This window comes from Heterocephalus glaber, unplaced genomic scaffold, assembly GCF_053883595.1.
Source record: "Heterocephalus glaber isolate CG9 unplaced genomic scaffold, H.glaber_assembly_v1.0 deba00001564, whole genome shotgun sequence".
Classification (NCBI taxonomy): Eukaryota; Metazoa; Chordata; class Mammalia; order Rodentia; family Bathyergidae; genus Heterocephalus; species Heterocephalus glaber.
In genome coordinates this window covers 15,111,169-15,128,195 of record NW_028258351.1, presented here as the reverse complement: position 1 = coordinate 15,128,195, position 17,027 = coordinate 15,111,169, and the positions used below count along the sequence as shown (strand labels likewise).

General features: G+C 37.1%; 1 protein-coding gene and 2 pseudogenes across 1 annotated transcript; all 3 read right to left on the bottom strand.

Moving 5' to 3' along the window:
• Positions 1–264: 264 nt before the first annotated feature.
• Positions 265–2,481, bottom strand: LOC101716887 (long-chain-fatty-acid--CoA ligase 4 pseudogene; annotated as a pseudogene).
• Positions 2,482–6,534: 4,053 nt separating this feature from the next.
• On the bottom strand, positions 6,535–7,464 carry LOC101715142 (olfactory receptor-like protein DTMT). Its single transcript, XM_004857572.2, has one exon. It carries the CDS (start codon positions 7,456–7,458, stop codon positions 6,535–6,537), a length of 924 nt encoding a protein of 307 aa, XP_004857629.1. The 5' UTR covers positions 7,459–7,464.
• Positions 7,465–16,295: 8,831 nt separating this feature from the next.
• On the bottom strand, positions 16,296–16,733 carry LOC101714782 (calcyclin-binding protein pseudogene; annotated as a pseudogene).
• Positions 16,734–17,027: the final 294 nt, after the last annotated feature.

The following is a 17,027-nucleotide window of genomic DNA, read 5'->3' as shown; positions in this document are numbered from 1 at the left end:
CAATTGGAATTGCATTAAATCTATATAGTAGTTTTGGAAGTATGGCCATTTTCACTATATTAATCCTTCCTACCCAGGAGCAGGGGATGTCTGCCCATTTTCTGATATCATCTTCAATCTCTCTTTTCAGAGTGCCATAGTTTTCAGAGAAGAGGTCTTTGATTTCTTTCGTTAGCTTGATTCCTAGGTCAGCTTCACTAGAACAAAGCAAAACTAAGTTAAAGTAGACTCAACAACTATTGACCATGTCTTTAGAATGATACACTTTACATTCTAACAGAGAGATCAAGAAAAACTTAAACTCCAGAACAGAAAAAACTACCAGGCCACCTCCCCTGCAACTGCAAATAAGAGAGCAACATTTTATTTGCCCCCATACATTCGTTCAATGTCTCTGAGGTAATGATTCTTCAGTTCCTTCCTCTTCAGTTTGAAAGGATCAGTTACCAAACCAGTTTCAGGGGTCCATGGCTCTGGGCTTAAATGAACCTTGATTGGAATTTCAAACTGCTCCAATTTCATGGCACTTGCAGCTTCTCGAATTTCCTTTAGTATTTCAGCCTCCATGGCCCGGTTATTGCAGATATCAACCAACGTTCCTTCTACCCCCTTCTGTTGTGCCAAAAGTGTCAACCTTTTCTGATTAGGAACCACAAAACTTATCACATAGGGCTGGTCACTTTTGGCAAAAGCACAGATGTTGTCAATAAGTGGACAGTTCTTCAGTGCCGCTTCTACTTTCCCAAGAGACACATATTCTCCTGCCTGTAACTTCACCAGATCTTTCTTACAATCTATAATCTGTAAACATCCATCAGGATGGAATTCTCCAATATTGCCAGTGCAAAACCACCTCTGTCCATTTTCATCCACAGAATAATCCTCTGCTGTTTTCTCTTCATTTTAAAAATATCCCATGGAGATATTCTGCCCGCCAATTACAATTTCACCTCTGGGGTTTGGCTTATTGTGAACTGTATAACCGCCTTCTTGCCAGTCTTTTAGTTTAATTTCACAGCAAATAAGAGGAGCTCCAACTCTGCCAGTAGTATAGTCAGTAACTTCAGTAATGATCCCAGCACCACATGATTCTGTCAGTCCATAGCCCTGGCCAATGGGACAGCAGAAGCAGACATTCATGAACCGGTGTGTCTGAGGAGACAGTGGTACCCCTCCAGACAGCAGCATACAGACATTCCCTCCCAGCAGAGCCTTGACTTTTTTAAACAGTAACAGATTGCAAAGAGCTGCATCATACCCTTTTTTGATCTGTTCCAATTTGTAATCATACCTTATCTTAAACAGAGTTTTCTGAATATAATTCATTTCTTAAACTTTGCTCATAACATTCTTATAAATTCTATCCATGATTTCCGGAACAGCAGCCATTAATGTCGGTTTCAGTACAGTACAGCCTTCTTTGCTTCCCTTTTAAATTTTGCTGGACTGGTCAGACAGTGTAAGTGGAGGAGAATATCCAATCCTACAGCCATAGGTAAAGCAAGATATCTTGGCTGTCAATTCTAACACATGAGCCAAAGGTAAGTAGCCAATATATGTGTCCTTTGGTCCTAGAGCAGGTATCCTCTCACATTGCCCTGTCATTCCAGCTATCAAATTGCTATGATGCATCATGACTCCCTTAGGGCGGCCAGTAGAACCACTGGTGTACATGACAATGGCCATGTCTGAAAGAGTTGGTCTACTTGGAAGAATGCTGGAGTATTCTGGCTTGGATCCCAACTCTTCTACACTGATTGCATGCTGTGAATCTCAAATCCCTCAGGGTACTCTGCTTTATTGATAGTCTTATTATCCACATAAATGATGTGTTTAACACAACTGATCTCTAACAGTGCAGTCTTAAGTTTGCTTTCCAGAAGTTCAACACTAGTAATCAGATAGAAAGCTTCAGACTCATTTAGTCCATGAACTACTGCTTCTTTGCCAAGTGTGGCATACAAAGTCACAAGAGGAAAGTTGTACTTAAAGCAGGTCTGTGCTGCAATGATCCATTCAGCCCTGGTCTCACAGAAAATAGCAATAGTGTTCTTTGGTTTCAGTCCCAATGTGGTCAGTCCACTACCAAAATTATTCACTCTTCGGTTTACTTCGAGATAGTTCATCCACTTATAATTCCCAAGAATTAACTTCTTAAAAACCTTTCCATTTGGATGCATTTCATTTTCTTCACTTAGGATTTCCCTGGTCCCAAGGCTGTCCTTTTTTCCAAACTTGGATACAGCATGGTCAAATAATTTACCCAGAGTGTCTGCTTCAGGGATGTCTATGACAGCTAATGAGTCGAAGTGTGTGACAGAGCGATATGGACTTCCAGGTTTGTCTGAAGTGGGCTTAGGTCTTATTCTCTTTGCCATAGCGTTTTTAGATGTCTTCTTTTCCTTTTAAGAAGAATGTGTTTGTCTTCTGTGATTTCAATCGAAGGTGCTGCCCACCGCGTCTTCGAAGCCGGCTGGCGCCTCGCCCCCCCCCCCCCCCCCCCCCGCCGAAGCTCACGGAAAGAAGCCGCGTGTCCGCTAGCGCCGGGGTGAGGAAGGACGCGCCACAGAGGCCAGAAAAACGCTGCAGCGGCGCGCGCACACCCGAAAGGCCAACGGGGGCTGGGCGCGGCGCGAGCCCGGAAAAGACCCCAGCTGTACATGTTAATGGGGTTCAGTGTGTTATTTCAGCACATGAATATAGTATGCACTAAGCAAATACAGCTTCCCTTTATCCACCGTCTTTTTCCCACGTTTAATTTTCTAAGGTCCCCTTTTGCTATTCATTTGACTCCTTTTTTATTCCCAGAATTCTTTATTTATGCTTTTTCTCTGTTTTCTCTCATTTTGCATGCCAAAGTTGTATAAGTTATAATAATCTTTCTAAAACAATATTTTGGCTTAGTTGCTGTTAACTCTATTGTTTCTTGGTTTTCAACTCCATTGATTTTTTTTCATAATTATTGATTCCTTCTTTTTGTCTTTGTGTTGACTTTTGTGGTACTTCTGCTCGATTCTGAGGCATATATATCTGACTTCAGAAGAGCGGTGTCAGCCGATGCCCACGGTTGGGAATTTGATATCTCTTCTTTTAGCATATGCAATCTATGATCGTTCATTTTAGGAGGGAGCTGATGGCCTTCTCAGGTCTCACTGTCCTGCTGATTCTCTTAGACTCAGCTATGTCTTCCATCTGGCTCTGGGCTGTGCTGTTAACTGTTGCCTCAGGATCCCTTTTTTTATGACAGCTTCTGGGACCAATGCTGACATGATGTGACTGTATCATGTAGTGACCAGATCTTCTAAAAAGCTTCCTCCACCCAGAGTACCACCCAACATGTGATGTGAACTCATTATGCCTCTCAGTACCCAAAACTACCTGAAGGATTCTACCATTCACCCTGGAATTGGAGGACAAAGAACAGGCACCCACATTCACATCTAAACACTTATTTTATTTTATTCCTGATGTGATGTTCCATGTAGTTAGAAAAGAGAAATAAACAGGTACTAAAAAGGAATATGCACAATTATCAATATTTATTTTAACTTTCACTGTGTATCTCCAACACTCAAGATATTTAACAGAAAATCCTGCTTAGAAACCATAAGACAATTTAATAATGTGGATTGTTGCAAAATTGTTATACAATCAATAACTTTTCTATATACAAAAAATTATCTGTCAAAAATACAATGTTCCTTTCAAAAATGTAAAGTACCTAAGAAATAATAGAATTCAACAAAGAAATTTTGAATAAATGGAGATATTCTTCATATCTTGTTAGACAACTGTAGAAATGGTCAACTTTCTTTAATAAATCTATAATTTCATGCAATTCCAGTATATACTATATTGCAAAGTAATTTCTTAGCAATTTTTATTAGAATTTAACAAAATGAACCAAAAGCATCTCTGAAAGAAAAAAGATTATTAGGAAAGTTTTGAAAGAAAGTATTGAGGAGGGGTTGCCATACCAATATTAGAAATGTGTGGCTATAAAGGTATGTTTTATATAGAACTAGTACAAAATAGAATGAATTTAAATAACAGAATCCAGAAATAAACTCAAGTGTATAGGACCACTTAGTACATTCTAAGGGTAGTATATATATTTTTTAAATTTATTTTTATTTATTTATTTTTTTAGTATTGGGGATTGAACTTGAGTCCTTGCTCCTGTGAGGCAGGCAGTGAAACCACTGAACTAAATCCCTGGCCCTAAGGGTAGTATTTTTAAATAAGTGAGTACTGGAACAGCTGCTTTGCTGGGGAAAGTGAGAAGAGAAAGAGGCTGTTGATAAACCAAATTCAAGTGGATCCAAGATAGAGATGTAGAAACTAAAACTGTATATATAATAGAGAAAAATGGGACAATATAATTATGGACTGAAAAGCATGTCTAAAGAAAAATTACATCAGAAAATGTAAACCAATTCCTTTGTGTACCTCAAAATTTAAAATCTTTAGAGAAGGAAAAAGATACCATTGCAAAAGTCAGATCATGAATAACAAACTGAGGGAAATGTCATCTCTAAAATACATGAAGTAACAGTATCCATAATAAGAAAAACTGAATCAAGACAGAATAACACACAAAGAAAAAGTGGTTAATAAATATAAAGTGATGGTTGTCACTGATACATATAGAAACTTAAAAATAGTAAAATCTCATATTTTAGATATGAGGATGATAAATATTTTGAAAGCAAAATATCCAGTGTTTGAGACAATAAAGGAGAAACCAGAGCATAAAATAGTTCTTGCGGATCTGGTTTAATGGGAAAACCAAGGAGGAGGAACTCTGAGATGACAGTTTGGTTTCCTCTTTCCATGTTGCTTTTTAAGCAAAATGTCCAGTGTTTGAGACAATAAAGGAGAAACCAGTCTTACTTTCAGAAGGAGTTTACAGAAGAAGAACTTCTTTGCAGGCAATTTGACAATTTTTCTTCAATTTTAAAATTTTCATATCCTTTTATTGAATACTCTCATCTTGAGAATGAGTACCCATTCCAAACTATACAATTTTAATTTAAAAAGCAGGACAAGTCCACAAAAATATATGGACCAATATATAAAACTGAGGCATTCTTCAAAATAATAAAAAATTGAAAATAACTCAAACTTCCATCAAGAGCAAATTATTTAAGTGAATTATAGTAAGTGCATCAATTCAACAATACTCTATTTAGCCTCTACAAGTGTTATATGGCCTTATATTAATTGGTGAATTCACAGTACATTTTAAGTGAAAACAATGAGACGAGAGCATAAATAAGCTCTATTAATTATGATTTATATATTAATCTGTGTATGGGAAGTATCTGAGATATTTCCCAACTTTTAACTGCCTTAATGGTGGAAGGAGTCAAAAAATATGTTGGGTTCTCATATTCTGCTTTATTTCCTTTGTGTTTGGATATTTTCAAGTGAGTACTACTCTAGTAGTTGATAAAAAAATTTGAAATGAAAATAAAGTCAACATTGGCATTACTAGGAAGGTTTCTTTTAAAAAGTGGAACTTTTAAAGGCATAAACTTATTTCAGTAAACTTGAAAATACATTCAAATAAAATAAATAAATATTTATTATATACCTGGATTAAATATACAAAGCACTGAAGTAGGCATAATAGAGATTAAAGAATACCTGTCTTCAAGATACTTATAGTATACTTGGTAATAAAATAAACAAAGAAAACATCAAATGATTTCAGCATAATATTCCTGGGGTGGGAGGAATGCTTACCTAAGAATTGCAATTAGATTCTAGTCTTTCTGTCACTACTTAAATTACCTTCGACTATACTGTGGGTTACCATTTCATTGCCCGTAGACTAAACAATGTATAACAGAACTCTGCAGTACATTCTAGATTATACAATTTTAATTTAAAAGCGAAATTCACCTGCAAAGTATAAATATTGTCAAAAGAAGTAGTTCATCATTAACTGATGAAAGATAGGTTCAGTTAATTCAAAAAGAAACACAAATTTAGAATGTGATCATCAAATAGGTGAACAATCAACACATGAAAAGAAAATTAAGAACTGAAGAGATTGGCAAGAGGGGAAATAATCCTAGGGAGTAACAAATTACAAAAGCATGTACATAGTAAATTGGAAGATGGTCCTCATTGATTGGATATGTTTGCCAGAAGCAAAGTATTGAGATGGTTGAGGAATTTGGATTTGTTTCTTAGGGAATTAGAAACTACTACATATTCTTTGAGTACTATAAATACTGATATCAGAGTGGTATTTATTCAAGCTTCAATAATAATTAAGAATACATGATATATCAAGCCTTGGATTCCATCATACCTGAATTTGAGTAGCAAATTCAGCAGCCACAATGAACTTTTTCCTAGAAAAACTTGAGAAAACTCCCCTGGAAGTGCTATGATAACTATACTAGTGGTACTGCACTTGAGTGCTACTTCGCTATTCAGAATACTACTGATTTTTAATGTTATGCCTACTGTTAGAAAACACTTTTATCTTTAAAGTCATTGTCCCAAAGAACAGTGAACTGTTCATTTTGAAAAGATCCTTCCCATAGCTCCCTTTACGTCCTGATTCCTCAAGCTGTAAATAAAGGGGTTCAGCATAGGCGTCACCACCATGTACATCACAGCCATGACAGTATCCTTCACAGTAGAATTGTTAGTTGAAGGACACAAGTAGAGGCCAATGATTGTCCCATAGAAGAGTGACACCACGGAGAGGTGGGACCCACAGGTGGAGAAGGCCTTGTGGATGCCTCTGCCAGAAGAGCCCTTGAGAATGACAGATACAATTCGTGCATAGGATGAAAAGATCAACAGGAATGGAACAATAATGACAAGTCCTCCCAAGATAAATATCACCATTTCATTTATCTGAATGTCATAGCAGGCCAACTTTAGCAAAGCGGATATGTCACAGAAAAAGTGGGGTATCACATTATCAGCACAGAAAGACAGTCGAGCCATAAGCAGTGTGTGCAACGAAGAGATGACTGTGGTCAGAACCCAGGACAGACCCATTAGGAAGAAACAGAGCTTGGGGCTCATGATGCTCCTGTAGTGCAGGGGAAAGCAGATGGCCACATAGCGGTCATAGGCCATGACCACAAGCAGAAAGCTCTCTAGATCAGCAAACAGCAGGAAGAAGTACATTTGAGTCAGGCAGCCTGCATAGGGGATAGATGGGACTTGGCTCTGCATGTTCTGTAACAATTTAGGAATGGTCACAGAGGAAAAGCAGAGATCAGAGAAAGACAAATTGCTGAGAAATAAATACATAGGAGTGTGAAGGTGGGAATCCAGGCCAATGAGGATGATTATAAAGAGGTTTCCCAGGACAGTGATAAGATACATGGTCAGGAAAAGAGCATAAAGTAGTTCTTGCTGATCTGGTTCAATGGGAAAACCAAGGAGGAGGAACTCTGAGATGACAGTTTGGTTTCCTCTTTCCATGTTGCTTTTTAAAAACCTTTTTAAAAATTAAGAATAATTTATATTAATGTATGAATATATATGCACACATATACACATAACAGAGCTCTTGGAAATATATTTTAAATTAAATTCAAAACTCATTAGTCGTAAGTGTTCACTTCAGTACTTTGTCTTTTCTCAAATATATATTTACATATAGAAAAAGCATAGGGAGTTATGGATCAAATTCAATGATGTTTCAGAATTCTATAAGAATGTTCCATAATAATATCATGAAAGGGATCAGATAAGCATGGTCTGAAAGTAGGTAGAAAGTAGTCTAAGAAAACACTTTTTTATGTCTCTAGCTTAGGGATGCAAATGTATACCAACCAAAAAAAAAAAAACCAGTCACCATTCTTATTACTCAGTAATAATGAGATAGTTGTTGTGATACTGGTGGTGATAATGATAATCATGACATTTGTAAGTGCATACTCTTGCCATTGTCCAAATAATTGGGTAAGAGTTTAACATGCATAAACTGATTTATTTTTCTTAACAGACTTAAGGAATAGATATTAATTTATTTTTAGATAAAGAATTTGGTATTTATTCTAATTAAATAACTTCCCCAAGATCTCACATCTATTAAACAACACACCTGGGACTTAAAGATATACAGTACAACTTCAGACCTTTGTTTTTAGCAGAGAGAACTTCTGGTTCTGGTTACACTCCACTGCATGTGACTGTGAATGCACAGAGGATGAAAAGATTACTAGGAGATGAGACTTCGTCCAAACACCAAGAGACCCAGAGGGACTGTCTCAATGAGAATATCCCACATGAAGAAGTCTCAAGGAAGCAGCTGTGAACCAAGAACTCTCTGGCTCAGTGTAAGAGAAAAAACAGCTTTGGAAAGAAACTGTATCAAAGCTAAGCATTTTATCAGGGAAAAGGGAAGGACAATGGCCAGACACAGCATGCTTCACTAATCTAAACCTCTTGTCTTCCAACTGTGCTATGCTCAGCACATTATGTCAGACCTATGTACTTCTGCTTCATCGATCTTTTCTTAAGCTTTAACAATCACTGCAGAGCTTGTGTGCTTTTGCCCTGCAGGTCCTTTCACAGTTTAACCATTCACTCCTCAGCCAGGTCCTCCACAGTTAGATATGGTAGGTTGGTGTATATTATCTAGATAAAATCTTGCCGTTGGAGGCAGAGAAAAATGAGCTCTGAAAGTAAACAGTGCTAGAGGAGGAAATTTTTGTTTACCTATATACCTGACAATTAAGAAAAGATACTTACAGAAGGTCCAGCAATACAAGTTCTTCTTGATCCAAGAACACAGTTGGGGGGAACGTTTTAGTGGAGGAGTACAAAAACATTGGAAACCATGAAATTCATGGTACAAATCAACTAATTCAAGGATTAAGGAATTAAACATGGCCCTTGAACTGTCTCAACTTGTGAATATCTCAAAAATTATGAGTAGAATCATCTTTGAGGCATTAATCTTTCAAGATTTTGTTTCTGCACTTTCTCCCTTCACTTCCTCACATTCAGGTCAGTAGTCAGCTCATGGCAGGAAAGCAAAACTAGTCCAGAAATTTTCCTGGTTTTTATTTCCAAAGGCCTGAGCCCCAGAATAAGGACAGAATTTGCTAGGATAAAAAAGTCTCTTCACAAAGTTAGAAAAAAAAGTGAATTTTCTTCCCAGCAAACCAGATTTTCCTTCAACTTGGGGGCCAGAGTGAGGATGGAACAATGATCAGTGAGTCCCAAGAATGGGGAGAACTTGGCATTGCCACTGGAAGTCATGAAGATATGATACGAGCATTGATTCAGAAGAGAGAAAGACTTTTAAAAATATCAATGTAGCTTCCCAGTTAAGTTTGATAATTTTAATGAAATGATTGATTTTTAGAGAAAAAGTAAATTACTTATATTTCCTCAAGAAACCAGAAAGGTAATCAGTGTTGGGTTCTCCCACTGAGTCTCTGGATTTCTGGGAGCCAATAAACTGTCATTCGTTTTTCCCTAGCCAGTTAATCAGAACTCTAATGCAAATAAGGAGTCATGAGCTGAGATCCCAGCAGGGCTGCTTTCCATAGTATGGCCTCTGGAGAAGACCATCCAGGAGGCTAGGAACCACATTTGTCTTGTTCACATGGGAGTCAAGTTGACTACTTGTATAACTGATCTCTAGTTAATGACATCATCACCTTTCTCTATTCTACATACCCTAGGATGGATAATAAACTTCTTACAAAGAACTTACACTGCAAAACTAAAGGTTTTTGAAGACCACATTATCTCAACATAATACAGTAAAATTAAAAATTAATGACACAATGTTATTCTTGAATATTAAGGTTCTCCAAATATCTTTTATGTTGAAGAAACTGATAAAACAACAATACTCTATACAGAAATAAATTGAAAACTCAACATATACTGCTCAACAAAGAAGAAAAATAGATGTGTGGTTTTTATCAATAAAAGTGAAAATGAAAATAAAAGGATAGAAAAAGTAGTAAGAGTCAAATACATATAATTAAATGATTAAAAAAGCTAAAAGTATATAAATAGGTATGAAATGAAACTAATAAAAATAATATGAGGGTCTTTTTTCAGAAGATCAATTAAACAGACAAAACTGGTGAATCTAATTTTTTATATAAAAATCCAACTTTATTGAACTTAGGAGTAAATAGGTTTTCAAATTAATTATTTTTGCTTTATGGTTATTAGCACCTGATCTAAGGTAGAACTTACTAACTGCTACTATATGAAGATGCCTGTAAGCTTCCGGGTAGGTGTGCCATGGCTCTGAACCCAGAGGAGACCTCCAGACCAGCGCACCATGGCTCGCAGGCAGCAGGAGGCTTCTGGGTAGGTGTGCTGTGGCTCCCAGCATAGAGGAAGCTTCTGGGTAGGCGTGTCACGGCTCTGAGCCCAGAGGAGGTGAGCTGCGGGGGCGGCAGGAACACAGACCCACCCTACACCCCCCCCCCACACACACACCAGCCCCACGCATGAAAATGAGAAGACAGGTAAAAAAGCCACAGAACCAGACTTCCAGATCACCTACAGCAACCCCAAAGGGAAACAAGATGGAATACTCTGATACTCAACCACCTGAACTCCCTGAACTAGCAACGAAAGAGGATCTGGAAAAAATGAAATCAGAAATAATTTCTCACATAACAGCAAAGATCATGCCCATCGTGCAAGACATGATTAATAAGTCTAGACAGGATACATATTAAATAATAGAGGAGTTGAGGAACATGATGGAATCCCAACATAGGAAACAAATGGAATCCATAAAACAGATGCAAACAGATTTCTAGGAGATTAAAAACTCCACTGAAAGTGTATGCAGCAGAATGAGCCAATGTGAAGACAGAATTTCAGATATAGAAGATAAGATTGCAATTAGTGACCAGGAAAATAAAAAATTCTTTAAAACTGTAAGGGACCATGAGAAATCAATCCAGCAGCTGCTAGATGATGCAAAGAAAAATAACATAAGACTGATTGGAGTCAATGAAGAAAGAGGAGAGAGTGCAGATGACATAAAAAAAACTGTTTATAGAAATGATGGCAGAAAACCTCCCAAACAGGGGAAAAGAATTTGACATACAGATAAGCGAGGCATATAGGACTCCAACAAGCCTTGATCAAAAAAAGTCTACACATAGGCATATAATTGTTAAGATTCCAGAAACACAACAGAAGAACAAAATTCTACAGGTAGTTAGAGAAAAGAAACAAGTCACATACAAAGAAAAGCCCATCAGAATCACAACAGACTTCTCAGTGCAAACCCTCAAGGCAAGAAGAGCTTGGAGTGATGTTTCAAGCCCTAAGGAAAAACAACCTCCAACCCAGATTGATGTACCCTGCAAAACTATTTTTCAAAATTGATGGTGAAATAAAATACTTTCATGACAAAGAGCACCTTAGGAACTTCATGAATACCAAACAAGCACTCAAACAAATTTTAGAGAAAATCCTAGGAAAAAACAACGAGGATCACAACCCCAGGAAGCCCAGCAGAATGAATCCACTGGGCACAACAAGAAATTAAAAGCAAAGGGGGAGGATCCAACAAAAATAAAAAGCCATGACAATGATAACTCAATACATGTCAGTTATAACTATCAATGTTAATGATCTCAACACACCAATCAAAAGAAATAGACTGGCAGAATGTGTCAAGAAGCAAGATCCAACAATATGCTGCATACAAGAAACACACTTAATTCAAAAAGAAACTCACAGACTGAAAGTTAAAGGGTGGAAAACAATACTCTATGCGATGGTAACGTGAAAAAAAAGCAGGAGTAGCTATACTCTTTGCAGACCAAGTGGATTTTAAACCCACAGTGATTAAGAGAGACAAAGAAGGACACTATATCCTTGTAAAGGGAACAATCCAAGGGGAAGAGATGACAATCATAAATATCTATGCACCAAACACTAGTGCACCCAACTATATAAAACAAATACTAATGGACATGAAAAACCATATAAGCACAAATACAATAGTAGTAGGGGACCTCAAAACCCCATTGTCACAAATAGACAGATCAACTAGACAAAAAATAAGCAATGAAATAATAGAACTCAATCAAAATATTGAAGATATGAACCTAACAGATGTTTACAGAGTGTTCCACCCCACAAAATCAGAATACACATTTGTTACAGCTGCACATGGGTCATTCTCCAAAATAGACCACATACTCACTCATAGAACATATTTAGGTAAGTGCTAAGGAACTGAGGTTATCCCCTGTATATTATCAGACCATAGTGCGATGAAATTGGAGATCAACAGCAAAAGAAACAGTAAAAATTTCATAGACACGTGGAAATTGAACAACACACTTCTGAATAACCAATGGATCACAGAGGAAATTAAAGAAATCAGACAGTTTCTTCAAATAAATGACAATGACAATACAACATATCGGAATCTATGCGACACAATGAAAGCAGTCTTACGAGGGAAATTCATAGCAGTGAATACGCATATTAGGAAAACAGAGTGTGCCCAATTAAACAACCTGATGCTGAACCTCAAGCTTCTAGAAAGAGAAGAGCAGAACAAACCCAAAGCTCATAAAAGGGAGGAAATTATAAAGATCAGGGCAGGAATCAATGCAATGGAGACTAAGAAAACAATACAAAAAATCAATGAAGCCAAGAGTTGGTTCTTCGAAAGAATAAACAAAATTGGCAAACCCTTAGCCAACCTTATCAGGAAAAGGAAAGAAAAGGCCCAAATCCATGCTATTAGGAATGAAAAGGGTGAAATTACAACAGACCCAGCAGAAATCCAGAGGATCATCAATACCTACTTCCAGAACCTATATGCCAACAAGATGGAAAACACAGAAGAAATGGACAGATTCCTAGACACGTATGAATTACCAAAGTTGAATGAAGAAGACCTAAAAATTCTGAACAACCCAATATCAATCAATGAAATGGAAAACATAATTAAAACCTTACCAAACAAGAAAAGCCTGAGTCCTGATGGCTTCACTGTTGAATTCTACAAGACATTTAGAGAGGAACTACTGCCACTACTGTTTAAACTCTTCAATGAAATTGAAAGGGAAGCAATACTCCCGAATTCATTCCTGGAAGCAAACATCACCTTGATCCCCAAAGCAGAGAAAGATCCAACCGAAAAAGAGAACTATAGGCCAATCTCACTAATGAACAGAGATGCAAAAATCCTCAATAAGTTACTGGCAAATAGAATGCAGAATATCATCAAGAAGATCATACACTCTGACCAAGTGGGATTCAACCCAGGGATGCAGGGATGGTTCAACATATGCAAATCAATCAATGTAATACACTATATCAATAGAGCCAAGGACAAAACCCATATGATCATCTCAATAGATGTAGAAAAAGTATTTGACAAAATCCAACACACATTTATGATTAAAAAACCCTACAAAAAATTGAAATAGATGGTCTCTACCTCAATCTGATAGAAGCCATCTATGAAAAACCAACAGCCAATATCATACTAAATGGTCAAAAACTGAAATCCTTCACACTCAAATCAGGAACAAGACAAGGATGTCCACTATCACCACTCTTGTTCAATATAGTTCTGGAAACATTAGCCACGGCACTTAGACAAGAGAAAGAAATAAAAGGAATAAAGATAGGAAATGAAGAAGTCAAATTGTCATTATTTGCAGATGACATGATACTCTACATAGAAGAAAGAACTCCACCAAAAGTCTTCTAGACTTAATAACCAAATTCAGTAGAGTAGCTGGATACAAGGTCAACACACAAAAATCAATAGCTTTCCTCTACATGAACAACAGAGTCACTGAGAGAGAAATAGGGCAAACAATTCCTTTCACAATAGCATCCAAAAAACTGAAATACCTAGGAATCAACCTAACAAAAGAAATCAAAGACCTCTTCTCTGAAAATTATAGCACTTTGAAAGAAGATATTGAAGATGATGTCAGAAAATGGAAAGACATCCCTTGCTCCTGGGTAGGAAGGATCAACATAGTGAAAATGGCCATACTTACAAAATTGCTACATAGATTCAATGCAATCCCAGTTGAAATCCCAGCAGCATACTTCATAGATCTTGAGAAAACAATCCAAAAATTCATTGGGAACAAGAAGAGACCCAGAATAGCAAAAGCAATTCTAGGTAACAGAGACATGGCAGGGGGTATTACAACCCTCAACTTGAAACTATACTACAAAGCTACTGTGATAAAAACAGCATGGTACTGGTAAAGAAACAGCCCTCAGGACCAATGGAACAGATTAGAAGATGCAGAAACAACTCCAGACACACCCAGCCACCTCACCTTTGATAAAGGAGACAAATACCCTCACTGGAGAAAAGATAGCCTCTTTAATAAATGATGCTGGAGAAATTGGGTTTCAACTTGCCAAAGACTAAAACTAGATCTATATCTCTCACCATGCAGTAATCTAAAATGGAATGGATTAAAGATCTAAATATAAAAACAGAAACACTGAACCAGCTGGAACAGAGGTTAGGTAGAACTCTTGAAGACATTGGTGTAGGAAATTACTTTATGAACAAAACCTCAGTTGCCCATGAACTAGCATAAACAATCAACAAGTGGGATCTCTTTTTACTAAAAAGCTTCTGCACAGCAAGAGAAACCACCAGCAGTGTGAAGAGACAACCCACAATGTGGTTGCAACCACAACCCACAGTGGTCCCTCAGACAAAGGTGTACTGTCTCGAATCTATAAAGAACTTAAAAAAATCAGACCACCCAAATTTAAAGACCCAATCCAAAAATGGGCATCTGAAATGAACAGACATTTCTCAGACAAAGAAGGAGAAATATCAAATAAATACATGAAAAAATGTTCAACATCACTGGTCATTTGAGAGATGCAAGTCAAAACAAAGCTGAGCTTCCACCTCACCCCGGAAAGAATGGCTGCTATCATGAAATCAACCAACAACAAATGCTGGTGGGGCTGTGGGGAAAGAGAAACCCTGCTCCACTGCTGGTGGGAGTGTAGACTGGTGCAACCACTGTGGAAATCAGCATGGAGATACCTCAAAGAACTAGGAGTAGAAGTCCCATTTGACCCAGCTATTTCTCTGCTGGGTATCTTCCCCAAAGAATTAAAAGAATCATACCACATTGATATATGTGCACCCATGTTCATAGTTTGTAATAGCTAAAACTTGGAAACAGCCCAAATGCCCATCAACTGGAGACTGGATAAAGAAAATGTGGTTTTTTTAATAAAATAGAGTACTACTCAGCCATCAAAAATGAGAAATTAGAGACATTTATAGCTAAATGGATGCACATTGAGATGATACTCTAAAGTGAAATAAACAGGACACATGTGTAAATACCGAATAGTTTCTCTAGTGTGAGAAACTGAAAGTGTAAATGAGGACTAAAAGGTATAATAGATAATATGACATAGGAAGAAAAGGTGCAATGGGTAGGGGGAAGTGGGAGGGGTAGGGGAAAGGAAAGAGGGGAAACAAGATGCTTATCTAGTCTTTATTCTATATTCATAAACAAGTATATTTAAATTTGGAGAGAAACATTTGTGATTGGCTTATTAGTGCATGGTAATCTCTGGTATATCCACTGCCCAAGCTGGTAATAGGGGATCATTCACTCTACATCAAATTTGAAGCACAGGCACAAATTTGAATTTTATACGAAAATTCAGTTTTACTCTCATTCTTACATTAGTGACAGCTGACATCTGTAACTTAGAGGCAAGCAAATACTTTTGTTTTCTACCTCCTAGCTGAACAAAAATACACATAATGTATTGTTTTCTTTAGACAAGACTTGCTTTTTATATTTCAAGGAGAATGCCATATAACCCTTTCTGGAACAAAATGACCAGGGTATAATGAAACCATCTTTGGAGGAAATGTTTAATATGCATATCTTATTTAAATAAATCCTCTAATAAGAAACGGAGAATTCATCACCTTTACTTTGAAGGCTTTGTAGTTACCTGTTAAATTTATATGTGGAGCTCACCAACATTCCCTTATTGGAAATATCAGTATTTCCATATAATAGTTCTCAAAATGACTTAAAAGTCTCAAAATTCTGTGTCTCCTTTGGCTGCTTCTCTCTTGATTCCACTTTATTAATGGTTTGCTTCATATCATCATCTCCATCTTCATAAATTTTCTTTAGAACATTCACTAATCCCTCCCTAGGATTTGTTTCAGTATCATAGGATGGCTTTTCTTTTTCTTTGCATTCTTTTTCAACCTGAGTCAAGTACTCCCATCACGTGTTTTTTGTTTTCTTTCTACATAAGAACTGTATCAGTCATGATTTTTTTGAACTGCCTCCCACTGAGATGGATTTCAAGAGATTGTTCACAATCATAGAGTAACTCTTCCCATTTAGATTCTTTACCAGAAGATCAAATGACCTCTCTGTGAAATGCACCTGCACATTCTCAGAGGGAACTTGATTAATTCCAGCTGAGGTAATGTAGATTTTCACAAACTTATCTGACTGATCCCATCCATAATTACTGATTTTCACAGTATATCCTGTTGTGGTGAGAACAACCACAGCAGCTAGTTTTTCATTGTCAAGAAATTCTGGTTTCTTTTGTGACTTTTGTTGCATCTTATTCTTTGTTTCAGTCTTGGATTTTTCAGCTGTTAGGATATCGTGTACTGTCTTCCTAACGGCCTCTTCCAACAACACCTTTACCTCTTCTAGATCGTTCTGCAACTCCTCCAAAGCTGAAGCCATGGCCAGACTGGGTCAGACTGAAGGCCCAAGCTGCAGGCGTGCACGCAAGGATAGGAACTGCCGGACCCAGTGCTCTCTGCAAGCGTGGACCTCAGCAGCGTGGGCCGCCTCTAATTTTTTTTTAAAGATAAAGATAAACACAGAACATTGGGAATAAGAAAAGGATACAATTCTAAAAGCAGATTTAAAAATCTTTCTAAAACTTCTGAAATAAATTTGAATGTCTGATGAAATATTTTCTAAGTAAAGATAAGTTGCAAAAGCTGGATCAAAAATATACATGATATCTGAGTA